Source organism: Phyllobates terribilis, unplaced genomic scaffold (assembly GCF_046119375.1).
Source record: "Phyllobates terribilis strain yellow unplaced genomic scaffold, ASM4611937v1 Scaffold_1__5_contigs__length_1240528914, whole genome shotgun sequence".
NCBI lineage: Eukaryota > Metazoa > Chordata > Amphibia > Anura > Dendrobatidae > Phyllobates > Phyllobates terribilis.
This window is the reverse complement of record NW_027362761.1, coordinates 93,816,379-93,840,053: the sequence shown is the minus strand read 5'-3', so window position 1 is coordinate 93,840,053 and position 23,675 is coordinate 93,816,379. Positions and strand designations below refer to the sequence as shown.

At 43.9% G+C, this 23,675-nt stretch overlaps 1 protein-coding gene across 1 annotated transcript in view; it reads left to right on the top strand.

Annotated features, from left to right (window-relative positions):
• SVEP1 (sushi, von Willebrand factor type A, EGF and pentraxin domain containing 1) overlaps positions 1 to 23,675 on the top strand; it is a 469,484-nt gene that overhangs the window by 272,654 nt on the left and 173,155 nt on the right. The window contains exons 21-22 of the mRNA XM_073664736.1: positions 3,799 to 3,895; positions 18,390 to 18,503. Of these exons, the coding sequence (XP_073520837.1) occupies positions 3,799 to 3,895; positions 18,390 to 18,503 (211 nt within the window). The remainder of the gene's footprint in view (positions 1 to 3,798; positions 3,896 to 18,389; positions 18,504 to 23,675) is intronic.

The window sequence follows — 23,675 nt, the reverse complement described above, 5'->3', positions numbered from 1 at the left end:
TTTTTTGGGAGGTCTAACTCTATTCCCATGCACCTCTGTCTTTAAACCCAGACATGGGTATACGCTTCCTGATTTTGTCTATTTTCTCTTGTCCTCCTCCTTCTCCTCATCCTCACCCTCCACATCCTCCTACATATCACCACCATATCTACCATATCACCATATTTACGTCTCTTGCAAGGGACGTTGAAGTTCCTCCACATTTTTGGCAGCCATTGCATTTACTGCATAGATAAACAGTATGGGAGACCCACTTCCTAATAGTGGGAACATTGTTTTCAGGAGTCCCTCCGACATCTACATCTCTTGCAAGGGGCATTGGAGTGCCTCCAAATTTTTGGCAGCCGTTGCATTCACTGCATAGGCAAACAGTATGGAAGACCCACTTCCTAATAATGGGAACATTGTTTTCCGGAGGCCCTCCGACCTCTACGTCTCTTGCAAGGGGCATTGGAGTGCCTCCAAATTTTGGGCAGCCGTTGCATTCACTGCATAGGCAAACAGGCAAACAGTATGGGAGATCCACTTCCTAATAGTGGGGACATTGTTTTCAGGAGGCCCTCCGACCTCTACGTCTCTTGCAAGGGACATTGGAGTGCCTCCAAATTTTGTCAGCCATTGCGTTCACTGCATAGGCAAACAATATAGGAGACCCACTTCCTAATAATGGGAACATTGTTTTCAGGAGGCCCTCCGACCTGTACGTCTCTTGCAAGGGGCATTGGAGTTCCTCCACATTTTTGGCAGTCATTGCATTCACTCCATAGGCAAACAGTATGGGAGACCCACTCATTTTTAATGGCAACATGTCGTACTCGTTACTGTAGCCCAGCTCCATGTGTCTTTAAATTGTTAGTAGGTAAGGTTTTTTGGCAGCCGTTTGACTAACTGCATACCATATAACTGGATAGGAGACCCTCTCCTTTCTAATGGGAACATGTCATTACTGTGGCGCAGCTCTATGTGTCTTTAAATTGTTATTGGGGTTTTTCCTAAATTTTGGCAGTGGTTGGACTCACTGCATACCCTATAACTGGATAGCAGACCCTCTCCTTTCTAATGGGAACAAGTCATTACTGTAGCGCAGCTCTATGTGTCTTTAAATTGTTATTGGGGTTTTTCCTAAATTTTGGCAGCCGTTGGACTCACTGCATACCCTATAACTGGTTAGCAGACTCTCTCCTTTCTAATGGGAACATGCCGTTACTGTGGCCCAGCTCTATGTGTCTTTAAATTGTTAGTGGGGTTTTTCCTAAATTTTGGCAGCCGTTGGACTCACTGCATACCCTATAACTGGATAACAGACCCGCTCCTTTCTAATGGGAACATGTCATTTCTGAGGCCCAATTCTATGTGTCTTTAAATTGTTATTGGGGTTTTTCCCAAATTTTGTCAGCCCTTGTAGTCACAGCATGGGCATTACCACTATAGGAGACCCACTCCTTATAATGGGAACATCTTTTTTACTGAGACCCTCTTATGTCTCTTCAAAGAGGTATTGGGGTGCGTCCAAATTATTGGCAACCTTTGCAGTCACTGCATACGCAATAACAGTATAGGAGACCCACTCTTTAATAATAGGTGGAACAAAGCATAGCCGACTGCTGGCCCTTTAAGAATAGTAAGGCTGTAAAAATAGTGTTTGTGACTTTCACAATCCCTCCTTCATAAATGAAACTGGATGTGTCTGATGATGTTTCACACACCACATGGCCAGATAAGGTTGAAAAATGTTAAAATGACATTTCCCGGTGATGAATGCATTTGTCTTGGTTGAAAGCAATACAAAAGTGCAAAAACGCATCAAAAACACTACGTGTAAACATAGCCCAAGGTGTGGAGGAGCATTTTTGGTTATTTATTTTGCCTTATATACTAGTCATTATCCTGGAAAGAATGTTCCTTAACATATTTCACAGGAAAATCCATTTTCATTTTGTTTTTGTATGTTTTATTGGGAGTCTGTAAAAGTGGCGTAATACCTCTGACAACGCTGTTGACAGCAGTGACCTGGGAGTCAGAAATGCTTCCAGGGGTCTTCCCCATGCTGTTCCCATGTCATTTGAGCACTGTTACCATCGATTTGGGCAATGTTTAGGCCCTCTGCAGAATATAATGGGGAGCCGCCGGAAAAATTCTCGAGTTTCCCATAGACTTACATTGGGCTCGTTACTCGGACCGAGCACTCGAGCATTCCAATTTGCTCATCCCGAGCAATGAGTACCCGAGCATTTTAGTGCTCGCTCATCACTAAGTGTATGTAAACTTCTGGTTTCAACTGTATCTCCATCTCTGTGAAAAATATATATATTTTTTTAGAGGCGTGAGAAGGCCCAAATAGAACTTTTGTATGGTGCCCTGTGATTTCTATGTATGCCCCTGCTTGATGAGGGCAACCTGGCCTGGTACTCATAGCCCAAGGCTCTGGGGGTCCCATGGCCAGATTGCACTCATCATAAGCAGTGTACCGGGCAGGGGGGGGCCCAGACACATTTCTTGCACAGGGGCCCCAAGCTGTCAGTGTCCGCCCCTGGAGGGAGGGATGGATGGAGGAGAGGGGGATGGATTGATGAGGGATGGATTGATGAGGGATGGCTGAGGGATGGATGGATGAGGGAGGGATGCATGCATCCAGCACATTATACTCACCTATCTAGAAGCCGTTTCCTTCCTGGTTTGTACAATCACCTGAGTCATTCTCCTGCTGCCTCACACTGAGCTGCACGGGAGGCTGGAGCAGGAGGCAGGGGGAGGGTCTTGCAGAGACTGGGAGCGGTGTCTGTGGCTGGAGTAGGAGGCAGGGTGAGGGTCTGGCAGAGACTGGGGGTGGTGTCTGCTGTGACATCACCGACGAGTCTCTGCCAGACAGGAAAACTCTAGTAGGGATGTTTGCAGCTCCCCCAGAATCAAGAGAGAGCTGCTCACATGACTAGGTGCTATCTAGGACAACATGCAGAATGCTGACAGGGAGAATATTACGAACTGTCAGCATTCTGCAGCCTCGATAAACACACAAATTATACAGAAAGCCCGGACAACCCCTTTAACAGCTCATTTATATATTAAGAGAAATGTGTATAAGATATTGGATCGGAGATATCAAGGTATCATTTTTTTCAACTTTCTATGACCTACATGCCCATACCCTTAGAAGGATTGATACTCTTGACACATTACTTTTAAAATATATAGTAATTGTCCATAGAGCTACATACTGTAAATACATGTTGCTCATTCAGTCCTTATATATCTCTATTTTAGAGGTTACACTCTAACACTATGAAGCTATATCACTGCATATAGTTACTGTAAAGTTTCTAATCTCCTTAGAGCTTTTGATAAATAATTCATACAGCATAGCCTCGCATACTGTGAAAATATAAAATCAGTATTTCTGAGATGATGAATTTAGCCTAAACCTTGCAAGGATCTTATTTAAAAAATGTCTAAGTATATTGTTTCTTCTGTTACGATAGAAGTAAGCATGCATGACTGCACTGAGCAATTTAGACTTTCCTGCAGGTATCTGCAGCTACGGGACAGGCAGAGATGTTAGAGATGAGAAATAGTTGTTCATAGCCGGTTCTCTTCCATTGGGGAATACCAAATAGAAAATAGCATGGATAATACAATACTCCATCCTGCAGTATTGCTTTCTTATGTTAATTTCATTGTGATACATTTAATACATATTTTTTTCATGGTTATTTCCTTTTAATGTTTTTTAATATAACATTGTTGTTATTAGATTCCTTTTTTTAATATATGTTTCCAATAGCCATTTGTTCTATTTGACAGGTTTTTCATGAGTGCTTTTTAAATCCTTGCCAGAATAGTGGAACCTGCAAACAGGTCGGAAGTGGATATACTTGTACATGTCTCAAGGGCTACACAGGTAATTAACCATACTGCTTTCAATTTAATACTGGGGACAGATTCTTAAAAAGTCGAATATTTCTTGGATTTATAGACTTGGGGAATTGAGGTATAGTGTTTAAATATGGGAAGTTTATGTGAAATCCTTGAGACAGTATTTCTCAGCTGAGACCAATATTGTATTTATAGCGGCTCGCTCCAAATATACTCTGGATTATCAGAATGTCATAAAGAAATGTGAAGAACAAAGCCCGAAATAAGTAAATTAAATCTATCCTGACATTTATGCCACCCTACCCACCATGTACAGGATGATATTGTGACCTGCGCTCTGATTACACTAAACTTTGTTTCAATTTATGGCATTTAAAAAAAATGATTGTTTCACTATGAGCTAAATCAATAGGCCGAAACTTGTCATTCAAGCTTAGCTAGGCTGGAAGAAAAGCCAAGGAAGAGTTACCCAGCGGACGTCTCTGCCTGAGCTCTAAATTATGATGTCTCCAAAATACCGTAGTGCTCTACAGTGCACTTATTGCTACAGTATATCATGCTACCTACTTTTAGGGTAGCATGAATGTGCTAACAGGGTCCCAAAACTGTGTATAATTTTGCCCACATTGCATATCTAAAGAGTTTTCTGCATGTTCTAGAAACAATAATGTTGCATTTTTTGACTTGCTGATTTTTGACCTTCAAGGAATATTCCCATCTCCGTTATTCCCATATTGTTGGATAGTGCTTGTAAAACCAACCACCTTTGCAATTTAATGTTAATTCAAATTTTTAGCCATTGTTGAGATAGTAGCACTTTTTTTTTTATTTTGTATACAGATCATTGTCTCGAGCTGTCTAGCAGCAGTGACCGAATATGCACAGTGTAGCACCCTGAGGATTCGGCTGCTACAGGGGTATTGCACCTCAACCCAGAGGTGTGATATTCCACTCCCGGGTAAGGAAGGAGTGTGGAACTGAGCTCAGATAGACTGCATGCACTACATACATCCCATTCCAGAGGAGCAGGCCGACGGTACTCCCACTTAGAAATGTGCAGGTACAACCGAGCCTGTTCCTGGCTGGAGTGGGAGGGGGGTGGTACATCCCATGTAGTGTAGGGGCAGATAGGGGGAGCAGTCTGGGTAGTGATAGGAGCTCATTGGGTGCTGGTCACCTGAGCTCACACATAGAGGGATATATAAGGAGGGCACCAACTTAGATCAGGGTCAGACGCTGAGAACAAGTCAGTTGGAGAGGAGAGAGAAGGAAACAGCAGCCCTGGAGAGAGAGAGAGTGGAGCAGAGAAAGACCCAGAGGGGGAAGACTGAAGGGACCCAAGAACCCAAATTAGAGCACCGGGTGAGGAGTCAGCAAGAGGGTACCGGAACCCAAGCTGGTGGGGGCAAAGACATTCCCCAGCCAGAGACCGGAGACCGTGGGCAGTGTCTGTCACGGTCACCCACCACATTCACCCTGAAGGCAAACCACATGAAGGGTCAGGGAACCCAGGGCCAAGGGTGTCCCAAAAGAAGGCCCGAGGGAGCTGGACCTAGGTGAATCACTGGTGGGGACGGCTGAAGAAAGGACAGAGGGAGAGCTCAGGGCCACGCTCTGGACTTGTTTGGGGGTTGGCTGGATCCAGGACCTGGTGGACGCAGCACGGCTCGGGTGGTCACTAGCAGCTGGAGTGACCAGTACAACATCTGCAGTAAGTAAACACCCTTAACTGCACAACCCGAGTCTGTCTTCATTGCCGGCTGCATCGCACCACCACAACCCCCATCCTCTGCGCCTGTCCCCTCTGAGGCTATACCCCTCCCGTTGGGGGTTATCTCACCAAGCTGCGCACCCACCATCAGCCTCAGCGGACCCTGCAGCAGCGGCGGCCACAGTGACCGCATCACAACGGGTGGCGTAGTCGACACAAAAGAACTTTAGTAACATCTGTAAAGCTGCCACATAACACTGAGCTTGACGCCCTGGGCACGGGACCGGGTCACAGCCGCTCGGAGACTACAACCCCCCATCTGATCCGGTGCCGGGTATTCCCCTCAAAAAGGAATATGTCCCAGGGGGCGCGTCAACTTTGGCGTAGTCGGCAGGATTACGTGCCCGCAACACCCGGGTACTGCGTGCCTGAAGAAAAATGCAAGTTTACCTCAGAAAGAAGTCTCCCGCCGGTTCCGGAGGGTCCACGCCATCGGACTCCATCACCAGTCGTTTCCCGCCGATTGTCCGCCATTTCCAACTTGTTCCCGCCATCTGCAGAGTTTCCCGCCACTGGGCGACGCTTCCCGCCAAAACCGCAGATTTCCCGCCTTGAAAGAGCAGCGGACGCCATTATGGGCGTGCCAAAGGAGGGCAGGAGGCCACCTCCCATCGTGGGCCAGGACAGAAAATGGCGCCAAAAGTGGAAACCGCCCCCACCAACAGAGACTGTGATGCTGGAGGTGTCTGTCAGCGTGAAAGAACTCCCCCTGGAGCTGACAGTCACCGAGTTGCCCCGGGACCGCCCTCGAAGTGGGAGGAGACGAAAGAGAAGAGAAAAGATGGGTGTCGCTTGGAGCAGTCTGGAGCGAGCGCACCCGGAGGCAAGAGGTCTAACAAGGAGTAGCGGAGAAGCTCACCCGGAGATGGAAAGAAAGCAGAACAGCACCGGCCCGCTGGCCAGGAGTCTGCTAGAGACCGAGGAAGGAGGGCAGAGCAGCACCGGCCCGCTGGCCAGGAGCCTGCCGGAAGCCGAGCAGAGCAGCACCGACCCGATGGTCAGGAGCCTGCTAGAGTCCACAACCCCGCTAGGTCTAGCGGAGATCCTAGCGCAGCTCCCCCGAGACCGGGAGTGTGCACAAACTGCCCTGGAGGGCCTCGCAGGGAGGATGGCCCGGGTACAGCGCGAGATACTGGCGGAGTGGGGCCGGGAGATGACCCAGCAAGCAGAGACCAGTCAACGGAGCACGCTACCCTGGAAGAGGAAGAAGACCGCCTCTGAGGATGGCGCAGGAGGACCCAAGGCCGGAGACGGCGCCGAGGAGGGAGCCGAACGCATGGAGGCAGGTAAAGGGGACGCCTATACCCCAAGCCGTGACACCGCTTACCTGCCCCAGCTCCCCGTCGCAGAGCCCGAAAGTCCCCCTGCTGTGCCCGTAGCCGCCGGGTCACCGCCATGGACTGGGCCCCGACCGGAAGCCGCTGCAGCGACCCCTGTGACGTCACGCGCCCCGACCCGGAGCGTGACAAAGCAGGAATTACCACCAGCCTGGTCGCAAGGCCTAGTACCCCCGGGCGCCGCACCACCAACAGCGCCCCCTACCTCCGCGGAGCCTCCGGCCTGGCCGCAAGGCCAGGTAGCCCAGGGCGCCGCCGTCCTAACGGTGCCCTTCACCTTCCAGGTGCCCCAGGCCTGGCCGCAAGGCCTGGGCAACCCGGGCGCCACCACCACCGCGCCCGCGCCCGTAATACCAAGAGTGCCGCATCTGGGAGGAGTCAGAGGACCCGGACGGGTCTGAAGAAACATCATATCAAGAAAAAGCAGGAGGGAGCCGTCGTTGAGGACGGGAGTAGAGACTGTATATAGTTGCCTGTCTGGGCACAGTGAACCGTTGCTGCTAAAATAGTCCCCGTTGGGACCAGTGAACTGTGTACCCGTTAACCCCTTCATCCTACAGGCTGAGGACTGTGAGCAGCCATTCCCTTTCCTCTACCTGGCCGAGGACTGAGAGCGGCCAACTTTCAACTTCCCCTGTATATAGTTGCGCGTCCTAAAGCGCCCCCTACCGGTTTTATAAGAAAACCAGATTTTTCTAAGAGACTGTCGCACTTTTCCCGGACACACGTTGCACAGTGTCCGGAGGAGGAACCAGAGACAAGAGAAGTCTACGAGAAAGTTTTATCTGATAAGATATGTTATACATATAATGTCTTATATGTTTTATATGTTCATATAAAAATTTTGTATGTTTTGGTGTTTTATGTCTTACAGCCCGAGGACGTGCTGTGATTTACCAGGGGGGAATGTAGCACCCTGAGGATTCGGCTGCTACAGGGGTATTGCACCTCAACCCAGAGGTGTGATATTCCACTCCCGGGTAAGGAAGGAGTGTGGAACTGAGCTCAGATAGACTGCATGCACTACATACATCCCATTCCAGAGGAGCAGGCCGACGGTACTCCCACTTAGAAATGTGCAGGTACAACCGAGCCTGTTCCTGGCTGGAGTGGGAGGGGGGTGGTACATCCCATGTAGTGTAGGGGCAGATAGGGGGAGCAGTCTGGGTAGTGATAGGAGCTCATTGGGTGCTGGTCACCTGAGCTCACACATAGAGGGATATATAAGGAGGGCACCAACTTAGATCAGGGTCAGACGCTGAGAACAAGTCAGTTGGAGAGGAGAGAGAAGGAAACAGCAGCCCTGGAGAGAGAGAGAGTGGAGCAGAGAAAGACCCAGAGGGGGAAGACTGAAGGGACCCAAGAACCCAAATTAGAGCACCGGGTGAGGAGTCAGCAAGAGGGTACCGGAACCCAAGCTGGTGGGGGCAAAGACATTCCCCAGCCAGAGACCGGAGACCGTGGGCAGTGTCTGTCACGGTCACCCACCACATTCACCCTGAAGGCAAACCACATGAAGGGTCAGGGAACCCAGGGCCAAGGGTGTCCCAAAAGAAGGCCCGAGGGAGCTGGACCTAGGTGAATCACTGGTGGGGACGGCTGAAGAAAGGACAGAGGGAGAGCTCAGGGCCACGCTCTGGACTTGTTTGGGGGTTGGCTGGATCCAGGACCTGGTGGACGCAGCACGGCTCGGGTGGTCACTAGCAGCTGGAGTGACCAGTACAACATCTGCAGTAAGTAAACACCCTTAACTGCACAACCCGAGTCTGTCTTCATTGCCGGCTGCATCGCACCACCACAACCCCCATCCTCTGCGCCTGTCCCCTCTGAGGCTATACCCCTCCCGTTGGGGGTTATCTCACCAAGCTGCGCACCCACCATCAGCCTCAGCGGACCCTGCAGCAGCGGCGGCCACAGTGACCGCATCACAACGGGTGGCGTAGTCGACACAAAAGAACTTTAGTAACATCTGTAAAGCTGCCACATAACACTGAGCTTGACGCCCTGGGCACGGGACCGGGTCACAGCCGCTCGGAGACTACAACCCCCCATCTGATCCGGTGCCGGGTATTCCCCTCAAAAAGGAATATGTCCCAGGGGGCGCGTCACACAGTGCTTACAAGCTCATTTCTATTGAGCGTGTAAACACCGCTTTGAAGCTGGCAGGATTGCTGGAGTACACTGCTAGCTCCTAATCCCGGCCAGCTTCAGTGCAGTGCTTACAAGTTAGACAGCAGCAATGTGCGGTCGGCTAGGCAACAACCTATAAACATAAGAAAGGTGTGAAATATCTCAATAACAGCTGCAAATTTTAATAAACAGTAAATTGCAGAAATTCTTATTTTTACAAGCACTAACCGACAATATCCATCTATGAAGATGGGAATAACCATTTACTGAGCACCAATCAACTGCATGCATGTCAATCAATGCTTGTGTGTTGTCATATTTACACATGCAAATGAATACTGATAGGAACTAGTGATGAGCGAGCATGCTCATTGCTCGAGATTTACGAGCATGCTCGGGCGAGCACCTATTACCTTTAGCGTGCTCGGGCGTTAAGTTTTCCTCGCTCCGTGAACATGATTTGCGACTGTTTGACAGCTTTAATACATGTGAGGAATGCTGGAAAAACAGTTTACCGATAGGATTAATTCTTTTTTTATATTGATAGATCGGGCGATTCTGAACTCGGCGATACCAAAGATGTGTATATGTTTTTTTTTTTTTATTGTTTTAATTTGAATTGGGTGAAAAGGGGTGATTTACATTTTTAGATATATATTTTTTTTAAATATTTTTAGAAACATTTTTTTACACTTTTTGCTTGTTTCAATAGTCTACATGGGAGACTAGAAGCAGCACTTTTCCAATCACCTCTGTTACACACAGGCGATGAACAGATCGCCTGTGTGTAGCAGATTTTCTCACTTGCTATGAGCGCCGACAACTGGGCGGCGCTCATAGCAATCTGGCCATGACAACCACAGGGGTCTCCTTCAGACCCTGGGTTGTCACGCCAACCTATTGGTGACCCGCGATCATGTGATGGGGGCGCCAATGGACGGGGTAAGTGATGTGCAGCCAGTTTGCGCAAGTTAAATGTCGCTGTCAGAGATTGACAGCGGCATTTAACTAGTTAACCGCCACAGGTGGATCGCGATTCCACCTGCGGCTGTTGCGGGAACATGTCAGCTTTCAGATCAGCTGTCATATGCCTGGTTTAGTGCAGGCTCAGCGCTGGAGCACGCGCTGAACAGGGGGTTATGATGTGGTGCGTACTATTACGTACCACGTCATAAAGGGGTTAATACAATTGTTCTATTCCAATACAACATCATGTAAGGCTAAGGTCACACAACCATGTTTTCTGGCCGATTATGCTAGTCACACTCTGATCAGACTACGATCAGAGTTTGATCATAGTATGATCTGATTTTCACGGATGGGGAGAAGATGGGGAAAAAAAATTCTCCATCTTCTCCATTCTGTCGGTCCATGAAAATATACTACTAATAAAATTGACCAAAGACCAAGTAGACCACAAAAATATCTTTATTGAAACAAGTATAAGAAATGTAAAAACATGTAAAAAAAAGAGGCAGCAAATAGTGAGGCTGAAGGTGGGAACACCTGAACATCTATATGTACAGTGGTTATGGAAAGTATTCAGACCCCTTAAATTTTTCACTCTCTGTTTCATTGCAGCCATTTGGTAAATTTTAAAAAGTTCATTTTTTTTTCTCATTAATGTACACTCTGCACCCCATCTTGAATGAAAACAAACAGAAATGTAGAAATTTTTGCAAATTTATTAAAAAAGAAAAACTGAAATATCACATGGTCATAAGCATTCAGACCCTTTGCTCAGGCACTCATATTTAAGTCACATGCTGTCCATTTCCTTGTGATCCTCCTTGAGATGGTTTTACTCCTTCCTCCTTCATTTGGAGTCCAGCTGTGATTAATTAAACTGCTAGGACTTGATTTGGAAAGGCACACACCTGTCTATATAAGACCTCACAGCTCACAGTGCATGTCAGACCAAATGAGAATCATGAGCTCAAAGGAACTGCCCAAAGAGCTCAGAGACAGAATTGTCGCAAGGCACAGATCTGGGCAAGGTTACAAAAGAATTTCTGCAGAATTTAAGGTTTCTAATAGCACAGTGGCCTCCATAATCCTTAAATGGAAGAAGTTTGGGACCACCAGAAGTCTTCCTAGACCTGCCCATCCAGCCAAACTGAGCAATCGTGGGAGAAGAGCCTTGGTGAGAGAGGTAAAGAAGAATCCCAAGATCACTGTGGCTGAGCTCCAGAGATGCAGTAGGGAGATGGGAGAAACTTCCACAAAGTCAACTATCACTGTAGCTCTCCACCAGTCGGGCCTTTATGGCAGAGTGGCCCGACGGAAGCCTCTCCTCAGTGCAAGACATATGAAAGCCCGCATAAAGTTTGCTCAAAAACACATGAAGGACTCCCAGACTATGAGAAATAAGATTCTCTGGTCCGATGAGATGAAGATAGAACTTTTTGGTGATAATTCTAAGCGGTATGTGTGGAGAAAACCAGGCACTGCTCATCACCTGCCAAATACCATCCCAACAGTGAAACATGGTGGTGGCAGCATTATGCTATGGGGGTGTTTTTCAGCTGCAGGGACAGGACGACTGGTTGCAATTGAAGGAAACATGAATGCGGCCAAGTACAGAGATATCCTGGATGAAAACCTCTTCCAGAGTGCTCTGGACCTCAGAATTGGCCGAAGGTTCATCTTCCAACAAGACAATGACTCTAAGCACACAGCTAAAATAACAAAGGAGTGGCTTCAGAACAACTCTGTGACCATTCTTGACTGGCCCAGCCAGAGCCTTGACCTAAACCCAATTGAGCATCTCTGAAGAGACCTGAAAATGGCTGTCCACCAACGTCCAACATCCATCCTGACGGAACTGGAGAGGATCTGCAAGGAAGAATGGCAGAGGATCCCCAAATCCAGATGTGAAAAACTTGTTGCATCATTCCCAAGAAGACTCATGGCTGTACTAGCTCAAAAGGGTGCTTCTACTCAATACTGAGCAAAGGGTCGGAATACTTATGACCATGTGATATTTCAGTTTATCTTTTTTAATAAATTTGCAAAAATTTCTACATTTCTGTTTGTTTTCAGTCAAGATGGGGTGCAGAGTGTACATTAATGAGAAAAAAAATTAACTTTTTAAAATTTACCAAATGGCTGCAATGAAACAGAGAGTGAAAAATTTAAAGGGGTCTGAATACTTTCCATAACCACTGTACATATAGATGTTCAGGTGTTCCCACCTTCAGCCTCACTATTTGCTGCCTCTTTTTTTTACATGTTTTTACATTTCTTATACTTGTTTCAATAAAGATATTTTTGTTCCCCATCTTCTCCCCATTCGTGAAAATCAGATCATACTATGATCAAACTCTGATCAGAGTCTGATCAGAGTGTGACTAGCATAATCGGCCAGAAAACATGGTTGTGTGACCTTAGCCTTATATGATGTTGTATTGGAATAGAACAATTGTATTAACCCCAGCTCAAAAGGGTGCTTCTACTCAATACTGAGCAAAGGGTCTGAATACTTATGACCATGTGATATTTCAGTTTTTCTTTTTTAATAAATTTGCAAAAATTTCTACATTTCTGTTTTTTTCCAGTCAAGATGGGGTGCTGAGTGTACATTAATGAGAAAAAAATGAACTTTTTAGAATTTACCAAATGGCTGCAATGAAACAAAGAGTGAAAAATTTAAAGGGGTCAGAATACTTTCTGTACCCACTGTATATCTACCACAGTTCCACAAATTATATCATATATCGTATGTGAAGCATAAAGCAACATCCAGCTGAATAATAAAATGAGCAAAGACCAACAATAGTAAATGCCACAGTGAGAATGGCTGTCTCTTATACAGATATATAATGTCATGCTTCTGGATTCAAACCCTCAATTCTGTGTTTGGCGTCTCTTTGCGCTGAGCCACAACAGATATACCTTTTCTTTGGGTGTTTTAGTTCTGTTATCTTTGTTTCTGTTGGTTTTTGGGTAACAAGTGATTTTCATTTACTCTGTTTGTCTGTCCTGTCGTCTTTCAAGCGCAGCTCTAAATACCTCCCCCTACTCCTGTTTCCTGCTGATGATAGACTTTGTTGGATTCATTCACTTTGCTGTAGTTTGTGTTGGTTCTAGTAGTTTTGTGTGTGATTCCTTTACTCCTTAGGGAACTGCTACTCTAGTTATCCTAGGGTGCTGCTAAAGGCAATCAGAGTATGCTGCCGTCAAGTGGGGGCACCATTACGTTATCTTAGTGTGCCAACCTCCGCGGTCAGGCAGGGACAGTCCAGGATCAGAGAAGGGCTTTTCCTAGTCTGCACAGGGACTCGTCAGGTTCAGGTATTTGTCTTTGTGGTTTATACGTTACCCATGTGAATGTGCTTTGGCAGTCATAACATATACAGTACAGACCAAAAGTTTGGACACACCTTCTCATTTAAAGATTTTTCTGTATTTTCATGACTATGAAAATTGTACATTCACACTGAAGGCGTCAAAACTATGAATTAACACATGTGAAATTATATACTTAACAAAAAAGTGTGAAACAACTGAAAATATGTCTTATATTCTAGGTTCTTCAAAGTAGCCACCTTTTGCTTTGATGACTGCTTTGCACACTCTTGGCATTCTCATGATGAGCTTCAAGAAGTAGTCACCGTTAATGGTTTTCACTTCACAGGTGTGCCCTGTCAGGTTTAATAAGTGGGATTTCTTGCCTTATAAATGGGGTTGGGACCATCAGTTGTGTTGTGCAGAATTCTTGTGGATACACAGCTGATAGTCCTACTGAATAGACTGTTAGAATTTGTATTACGGCAAGAAAAAGCAGCTAAGTAAAGAAAAATGAGTGGCCATCATTACTTTAAGAAATGAAGGTCAGTCAGTGCGAAAAATTGGAAAAACTTTGAAAGTGTCCCCAAGTGCAGTTGCAAAAACCATCAAGCACTACAAAGAAACTGGCTCACATGAGGACCGCCCCAGAAAAGGAAGACCATTAGTCACCTCTGCTTCTGAGGATAAGTTTATCCGAGTCAGCAGCCTCAGAAATCGCAGGTTAACAGCTGCTCAGATTAGAGACCAGGTCAATGCCACACAGAGTTCTAGCTGCAGACACATCTCTACAACAACTGTTAAGAGGAGACTTTGTGCAGCAGGCCTTCATGGTAAAATAGCTGCTAGGAAACCACTGCTAAGGACAGGCAACAAGCAGAAGAGACTTGTTTGGGCTAAAGAACACAAGGAATGGACATTAGACCAGTGGAAATCTGTGCTTTGGTCTGATGAGTTCAAATTTGAGATCTTTGGTTCCATCCACCGTGTCTTTGTGCGACGTAGAAAAGGTGAACGGATGGACTCTACATGCCTGGTTCCCACAGTGAAGCATGGGGGAGGAGGTGTGATGGTGTGGGGGTGCTTTGCTGGTGACACTGTTGGGGATTTATTCAAAATTGAAGGCATACTGAACCAGCATGGCTACCACAGCATCTTGCAGCGGCATGCTATTCCATCCGGTTTGCGTTTAGTTGGACCATCATTTATTTTTTAACAGGACAATGACCCCAAACACACCTCCAGGCTGTGTAAGGGCTATTTGACCAAGAAGGAGAGTGATGAGGTGATACGCCAGATGACCTGGCCTCCACAGTCACCAGACCTGAACCCAATCGAGATGGTTTGGAGTGAGCTGGACCGCAGAGTGAAGGCAAAAGGGCCAACAAGTGCTAAGCATCTCTGGGAACTCCTTCAAGATTGTTGGAAGACCATTTCCGGTGACTACCTCTTGAAGCTCATCATGAGAATGCCAAGAGTGTGCAAAGCAGTCATCAAAGCAAAAGGTGGCTACTTTGAAGAACCTAGCATATAAGACATATTTTCAGTTGTTTCACACTTTTTTGTTAAGTATATAATTTCACATGTGTTAATTCATAGTTTTGATGCCTTCAGTGTGAATGTACAATTTTCATAGTCATGAAAATACAGAAAAATCTTTAAATGAGAAGGTGTGTCCAAACTTTTGGTCTGTACTGTATGTCTTTTGTACTTCTTTAAGACATAGAACTCCTTGCTGTTTAATTTTTTATTTGATCATTCCTACTGTGGAAATTATACTTATTACTATTATTGCTCTTTGCTCATTTTATTATTCAGCTGGATGTCACTACACTGTGTGCCAAATTATTATGCAAATAATATTTTCTCAGATTTTCCCAAATTACCTATATGAATTGCAGTCATTGTAATTTTCCAGTCAAATAACTATTAGAGTACAATTGAAAGGTTTTTGTACAAACTGCCTATGATAACAGTATATTTTTAAAAAAATAAAACACTCAAACTGCACTCAAAATGCATGTTCCAAATTGTTATGCACAGCAGAGTTTTCAACCTTTTCAATTTAATAAATAACAAAAAAAATGGTCATTTTTGAAATTATAAGCATTAGCAGGTTATTACAAACTGAAATCAAACAGTTTTCAACTCAAAACTTTATTCTAGGTGATGTAACATTTGCACATAGGACCCCTTGTTCAAAAGGAGCTTCTGAACTCTCTCGTCCATTGAATTTGTCAGGTTTTGGATGGTTTCTGCTTTAATTGTTTTGCATGAGGACAGAATACCCTCCCAGAGCTGTTGCTTAGATGTGAACTGCCTCCCGCCATCATAGACACTCCTTTTGATGATGCTCCAGAGGTTCTCAATGGGGTTGAGGTCAGGGGAGCATGGGTGCCACACCCTAAGTTTGTCCCTTTTTATGCCCATAGCAGCCAGAGATGCAGATGTGTTATGTGCAGCATGAGACGGGGCATTATCATGCATGAAAATGATCTTGCTGCGGAATGCACGGTTCTTCATCTTGAACCATGGAAGGAAGTGCTGTTTGAGAAACTCAACATACATTATGGAGTTCATCTTTACCCCTTCAGGGATCCTAAAAGGGCCGACAATCTCTCTCCCCATGATTCCAGCCCAAAACATTACTCCACCTCCTCCTTGTTAGCGCCTTAGCCGTGTTTGCATGGGGTGTACATCAACCAGCCATCCTCCACTCCATCCATCTGGACCATCGAGATCATTTCATGCATAATAATGCCCCGTCTCATGCTGCACATAACACATCTGCATCTCTGGCTGCTATGGGCATAAAAGGGGACAAACTTATGGTGTGGCACCCATGCTCCCCTGACCTCAACCCCATTGAGAACCTCTGGAGCATCATCAAAAGGAGTGTCTATGATGGCGGGTGGCAGTTCACATCTAAGCAACAGCTCTGGGAGGGTATTCTGTCCTCATGCAAAACAATTAAAGCAGAAACCATCCAAAACCTGACAAATTCAATGGACGAGAGAGTTCAGATGCTCCTTTCGAACAAGCGGTCCTATGTGCAAATGTAACATCACCTAGAATAAAGTTTTGAGTTGAAAACTGTTTGATTTCAGTTTGTAATAACCTGCTTATGCTTATAATTTCAAAAATGACCATTTTTTTGTTCTTTATTAAAATGAAAAGGTTGAAAACTCTGCTGTGCATAATAATTTGGAACATGCATTTTGAGTGCAGTTTGAGTTTTTTATTTTTTTAAAAATATACTGTTATCATAGGCAGTTTGTACAAAAACCTTTCAATTGTACTCTAATAGTTATTTGACTGGAAAATTACAATGACTGCAATTCATATAGGTAATTTGGGAAAATCTGAGAAAATATTATTTGCATAATAATTTGGCACACAGTGTATATGCTACACATACAATATATATGACATATGATATCTTTTGTGGAACTGTGGGAGTTCCATCTAGATGTCCATGTGTTCCCACCTTCAGCATCACTGTTTGCTGCCTCATTTTTTACATGTTTTCACATTTCTTATATATGTTTCAATAAAAATTATTTGCTGTTGTCTACTTGATCTTTGGTCAATTTTATTGGTGGTACATTTGATATGTGACTAGGGCCCAGTTATAATGATTGTGGTTTTAGGTGTGTTCAGTCTGTGAAAATGTGAGATGTCATCTGAGTTCATTCTGATTTTTTACACAGACTCATTGACTTGCATGGCCAAGTGTGATCTGAATATCGGATGCAAATCGAGCATGCTGCTCAACTCTGTTTGAGGAAGAAAATTGGACATGTGCACGGCCCCATAGAATAACATTGGTCTGAGTGCGATCCGATGTTTTGACCGAAAATATGGTCGTCTGCATGGGCCCTTATTGGCAGCACTTCACATTTAAAAGGAGTGGTTTGCTGCCAATAACAACGGTGTAAATGCCGGAATAGAAGATCTGATCACCCTATGAATGAGTGTTTTGCTGGCATGTAAACACAGCCAATATTTGGAAAAGCGTGTTCTTGCAAATTCTCCTTCTCCGATTATCAGATCATCTAAGTATGCCATTAGTTTTGTAGAAATCCTGTAAAGAACACAGGAGTTACTTTTTGATGATTTTTTTTATTTATGGCTGGTAACAGAACTCGAAGGGATGGCTCCTAACAGACATTTATGGCAAATCCTCATTGCGCTTAGCAGTGTTTGCTAGAAACAGGGAGCAGATTATGTTTCACTGTGTTAATAAGTACCCTTGAGACTAGCTAAAAATACTGAGTGGCCGTCTCCTTCTAATATGAATGGAAAGGGCTGCTGTAAAAGAAGGTGGGTGGGGGTGGCATGAAACAGCGCCAGGTACATGTCTCATTGTGATTGTTGCTTCTCCTCTCTCCGTAAAACCACATGTACTAGCCAATTAATGAGTTGCTATTTAGACAAGATGCTGGCTGTAAATGGCACTTGATCCTTCAGATTCATATGATCGCCACAATTACAGAGAATCTGGCCCCAGAGTAAGGTCATCTCGAGAATGATTCCATGCTTAGAACTCTTTTAAGAAGTTGTCGTGATGGTTGTCATTAAAATGATCATTACGCTTTTAAATACATTGTTATGTGAGGAACAGATGGTAGAAAGAGATTTTAGTGATGTCACCATAAGTAATCTGCCTCCAGAGATGATAGTTGGCAGATTTATCACATCCTTATAATAAAATAATACTTTCTTTTCACTCCACTTCCCCTACCGTCATTTACATTTATTGTCATTAAAATAAATGATTAACAATTCCTGAACATAAAAGGGGCCAAGGATAAATAATTTGTGTAGCATTTATTGTTAACTTCCAAATGGGTATTGTCCCCTAGCTGCCAAATGAAGTTTCTGTTTAGCCAGAAACATTTGTTTGGAACATTTATTTGGAAATGTGTAAGCCTGCACCCTCGTATAGCGGGATAATATGCGTCCGCTTATATAATTTACTGATCTGCTTTCAGGTACCAAGTGTGAAATTAACATTGATGACTGCAAATCCATGCCATGCAGAAACAATGGAATTTGTAATGATGGGGTTGGAAAATTTGAATGTCGTTGTCCCGCTGGCTTCAGAGGTAAAAAAATAAACAATGTCGATTAAAAACCAATGTGCCATTAAGTCATTGTTGTAATATACTGCGGAACCGAGCAATTGGTGCTTTTTTGACCTTTTGCATAATGGAAGCAGTTTAATATTCACTGAATTTCTTTATATAAACCGACAAGAGAAAACATTGTCTCTTGTTCTCAGCAGCGCATCGTCTTCGCTCCATTCATTGCCAATAGGACTGTCAGATATAGATGAGTACAGCACTTGGCCTTCTCCAGCAGTCCCATAGACAATGAATGAGATCGAGACACCTCTGTACCATTCAGGATGGATCGCTGCAGTGCTCCAGCTTCTTGACATAGCTAGGGGTCCCAGTGATCGGACCCCAACAATCAACAAGTTATCCTTTCTCCTATGGATAACAGATTACTTGGAATTTTGAAAAAACCCAATAAATGCCTTACTTGTTTGAAGCAATATGTGAATGACCAAACTGTAGTCTAAAACTTTAATGAATACATTAATCTGTACACATTTCCTAACCCTAATCTATATATTTTTCTAACTCTAACAAGTAATAGCCTGAAAGGATGCAAATAGTCTAACTGCAGTCTAAAGGCCCTAACACGCATAGGATGAAAGTCAGCTGAACCCACTGATTTCAGCGGGATCACCCAACAATCTAATGTATTGGAGTGAGAATGAGTGGGCAGTCTAAATTTAACCCCTTAACAACCACCGATACGCATAAAAACGGCGGCCGTTAAAGGGCCTTATTCTCTCATCGCCGTTTTAAAATGGCAATTGGGAATAAGAGAATAGCGCTGCCCGACAAATGTAATTCGCACTGGTGACAGCTGTACATGACAGCTGACACCCTGCCGCATCAGCCCCAGCCCCAGCTAGTTTAGGACCCGAACGGGGCCAATTAACCCCTAAAATACCGCTTTCAATCACGACAGCGGTATCTAAGTGTTTAAAAGGGGGTTAAAAGATCCCCTCTGTCAGGATTGACCCCCCGCAATTGTAATTGCTGGTGCCGATTGTTGCCATGGTACCCTGAGGAGATCTGATGACCCCAGGGTATGTTGGCCTGTGAGATCCAGCCATAAGCTGGGTCTCACAGACACAATCAGTGAGTTACTGACATGTCCATGTACTGCAGTACACGAGTACAATGCAATGCAATGATCAAAATAAAAAATATACATGTTCCACAGTGGGACATAGTGAAAAATTGAAAAAAAGTCATGTACAATGTGTAAAAAAAATAAAAAAGCAAAAAAAAGCGTACACAAATCATGAAAAGCTGTTTCGCCACTAAAACGCAGCGTTTGTGTTAAAACAAAGATAAACACAAAAAATCAAATAATTGGTATTGCTGCATCCAGAATGACCTGATCTATAAAACTGGTATGTTATTTATTCCTTACGGCAAATATCATAATGAAAAATAATAAAAAACACACCAAAAATGTAACTTTTTCATTATACTGTCACACAATTTGTTTTTATAAAATGTGATCAAACAGTCATATGTAAAAGAAATGGTATAAGTAAAAACACCAAATTGTCCCACAAAAAACAAGCCCTAATTTGACTCATCCAGCAAAAAAAATAAAAAAGTTACAGCTCTCAGAAGATGACAATGCAAAAACAAATTCACTTTTATAAAATATTTTTTTAGTCTGTAAAAGCAGCAAAGCATAAAAAGCAATATAAATCTGGTAACGCTGTAATCGTACTGACTCAAAGAATAAGGCTATTTGCCCCAGATGCAGAAATGCTCCGGATTTTTCCTGAGCGTTTCTGCATCTCCCTGGCAGAAAAAATGCATGCTGATTTTACATGCGTATTTCCTGCCAGGGACAAGCGGAAGTTAAGCGTTTTTCACATGCGATTTTGCATGCGGGTTGTCAAGAGCTTTCCAAGCGATTTTAGCATTACTTGGAAAAGTGCTTGACAACTTGGTCACGCTATATAAATTCATGCCACCAGCATGGACTTATCTAGTGTGACCGTAAAAGAATGGTAAAAAATAAAAAATAAACATTATACTCACCTTCCGATGGCCCTCGGTCTCCTCCGGTGCGTCCGGTGTGTTGGGCGGCTCGCGGTGGTCTAAAAGGACCTTCCATGACGTCATTTAGTCATGTGACAGGTCACGTAACCGCCGATGTCAGCTGTCGCGTGACCTGTCACATGACGTCATGGAAGGTCCTCTTAGACCATCGCAAGCTACCGGGGAGCCAGGACGCATCGCTAAGGAGACCGGGGGCCATCACAAGGTGAGTATAACATATTTTTTTTATTTTAAATCCTTTTTTTCACAGGTACTATGGTACCCGGGTCTGGAGGAGAGTCTCCTCTTCTCCAGACCCGGGTACCATCCGCACATTGAATCGCTTAATATCCGCATGTGCACATGTAGTCATGCGGATATTAAGCTATTCAATGCAAGTCAATGGCGGCGAAAATGCCGCGATTACGCAAAGTAATTGGTAGTGCTGCGGATTTTTCTGCAATGATAATCCGCAGAAGTGGAAATTTCCGCAGCATGTGCATAGCACATGCGGATTATCATTGGGGAACATTGCAGACCTTCTACCAAGCGTTTTTTAAGCGTTTCTGCAGTGGAATTGCCGCTACGGAAATGCTTAAAAAACGCATAGTGGCACACAGCCTTAATCCGTCTTATCACTTTTACTACACGAGAAATGACGCAAAAAAATAGCTAAGAACAATAACTGAATTGCTGTTTTTTGTTCATTCTGTGTCTGAAAAAACCTTAACTTTTTTTGATTGCTTTTTATTATGTACCTCAAAATGGTATAAAAAAATTTGCAACTCCTCCCGCAAAAAATAAGCTCTCATACAGCTCTGTTTGCCAAACAATAGAAAAGTTACAGCTCTCAGAATATGGCAACAAAATAACTATTTTTATTATATATATATAAAAAAAAAGCATTTTTACTCTGTGTGTTAGCAGCAAAACATAAAACAAAATATAAATCTGGTATCGCTGCAATCGCACTGACACGAAGAATAAAGCCGTCTTTTCACTTATACCACATGGTGAACCACACAAAAATAAAAATAAGAATTATTCATGTAGTGCTGTCTATGTTCATTCCACCCCCCAAAAAAATCAGAACAAGCCTCAGCTCACATTTATCCTGTGCACTCTGCTGAGCGCTTACGTCAGGGTTTCTGTGTAAATCCCCAAAACTGTGATTCAGACAAAACCCTGATGTAACCAATCACTTACAAGATAGATGGAGTCCCTTTGGACTCTGTCTCGTTTCTGTTCTGGCAATGTCCCATCATTTTAGGCATCTTTTTAGTGCACAAGTGTTGGCGACCACAGATCTGTGCAAGCCTTAAAAGAAGGATACCACCATAGGAGACCCAAACGGAATCCAAAGTGTCTCCATCTGTTTCATTATTGTGGGTGTTTCCGTAAGGGGTTTCGTTTGAATTGCATTTTTGTGAGATTTATATGGAATCCCCGACATAAGTGCTCAGTGTAAAACACTGGAATGTGATCCAGCTTTATACTGAAAGTGGTCAAAAAATGTTATGTACTCCAATATGTTACCAATAAAAACCCTAATTTATCCTGCACAAAACAAGCCCCCACTCAGGTCCGTCATCTGTAACTGGAAGTATATGAGGTTCCCACGTTACTGGTAGAACAAAGACTCTGGAGCCCCACTTTGCCTAAACTGCAGTAAGTGGCCACATGTTTGGCATTACTGTAGCAGAGAGAGCTCAATTAACAATTTACAGGGTGCATATCACTGGGAGCACAACCTGGGCCATTGTATGGGGGCATTACAATAGTGAGGGCTCTACACTGTATGGGGGCAGAATGTATGGGCACTAAATTGACAGATTTGCAATTTTCCAGAATAAAGCATGACATGGATGTAACAAAATAGTTACTGCAGCCGTAGATGAATTCATTGAGAGGTGCAATTTCTAAAATGTTTTTTTTTTGCTGTTCTGGCACCTTATGGGCTCTGCAAATGTCTCTTGCAAACTTTTATAGGAAAATCTGTGCTCTAAAAGCCAAATAGCGCTCCTTCCTTCTCAACCCTGAAGTGTGGCCAAACAGTAGTTTCTGATGACATATGGGGCATCAATGTGTTCGGGAGAACTTGCGCAATAAATTCTGGGGTCCCGTTTCAAGTATTAACCCTTGTGTAATTGACATTATTCCATGTCCTAATGTTATAAAATTCTGTGAGGCATCTGTGGGTTCAAAATACTCACTACATCCCCAGATGAAATCCGTAAGCAGTGAAGTTTCCAATATACACTTGTGGGGGTTTCTGCTGTTCTGGCACCTCAGGGGTTCAGCAAATGGAGCCCACAATCTATTCAAATGGAATCTGCATTCTAAAAGCCAAGTAGTGCTCCTTCCCATCCAATCTCTGCTGTGTGCTAAACAGTAGCGTACAACCACATATGTGGTACTGCCACGTTCTGTAAAAATTGCATAAGAAATTAAAGGGTTCATTTTCTCTTGTTACTCCTCGTGGAAATTATAAATTTGGTGCTAAAACAATATTTTCATGGAAAAAATTTTTTTTTTTTCACATCTAATTATTTTAAAGTTTCAGGAATCACCTGAAGGTTAAAAATGCTCAGTACACTCCTAGATGAACTCTTTGAGGGGTCTAGTTTCCAAAATGGGGTCAAGTGTGATTTTTTTTGCTGTTTTGGGATGTCAGGGGCTCTGCGAATGTGACATGGCATTCACAATCTATTCCAAAAATCAAATAGCTCTCTTTCGGGTTCAACAAGCTCAACACTCCCCTAGATGAATCCATTGATGGGTCTAGTTTCCAAAATGGGGTTACTTGTGGGGGTTTATACTGTTTTGGTACCTCACTGGCTCTGCAAATAAGACATCGTGTCTACAATATATTCCAGTCAAATTTACATTCCAATTAGCAAATGTTGCATCTTCTCTTCCAAACCCCTCACGTGTGTCCAAAGAGAACTTTTTGACTACATGAGGGATATGCACAAAAGAAAGTGGGTAACAAACGTTGTGATTTGCTTTTTATGTTACCTCTTGAAAAAGTGAAAAATTTGATGCCAAAGCAACATTTTTGTTAAAAAAATGAAAATTTTCAATATGATGACCTAATGTTATCAAATTCTGTGTTGTACCTGTAAGTTCAAAATG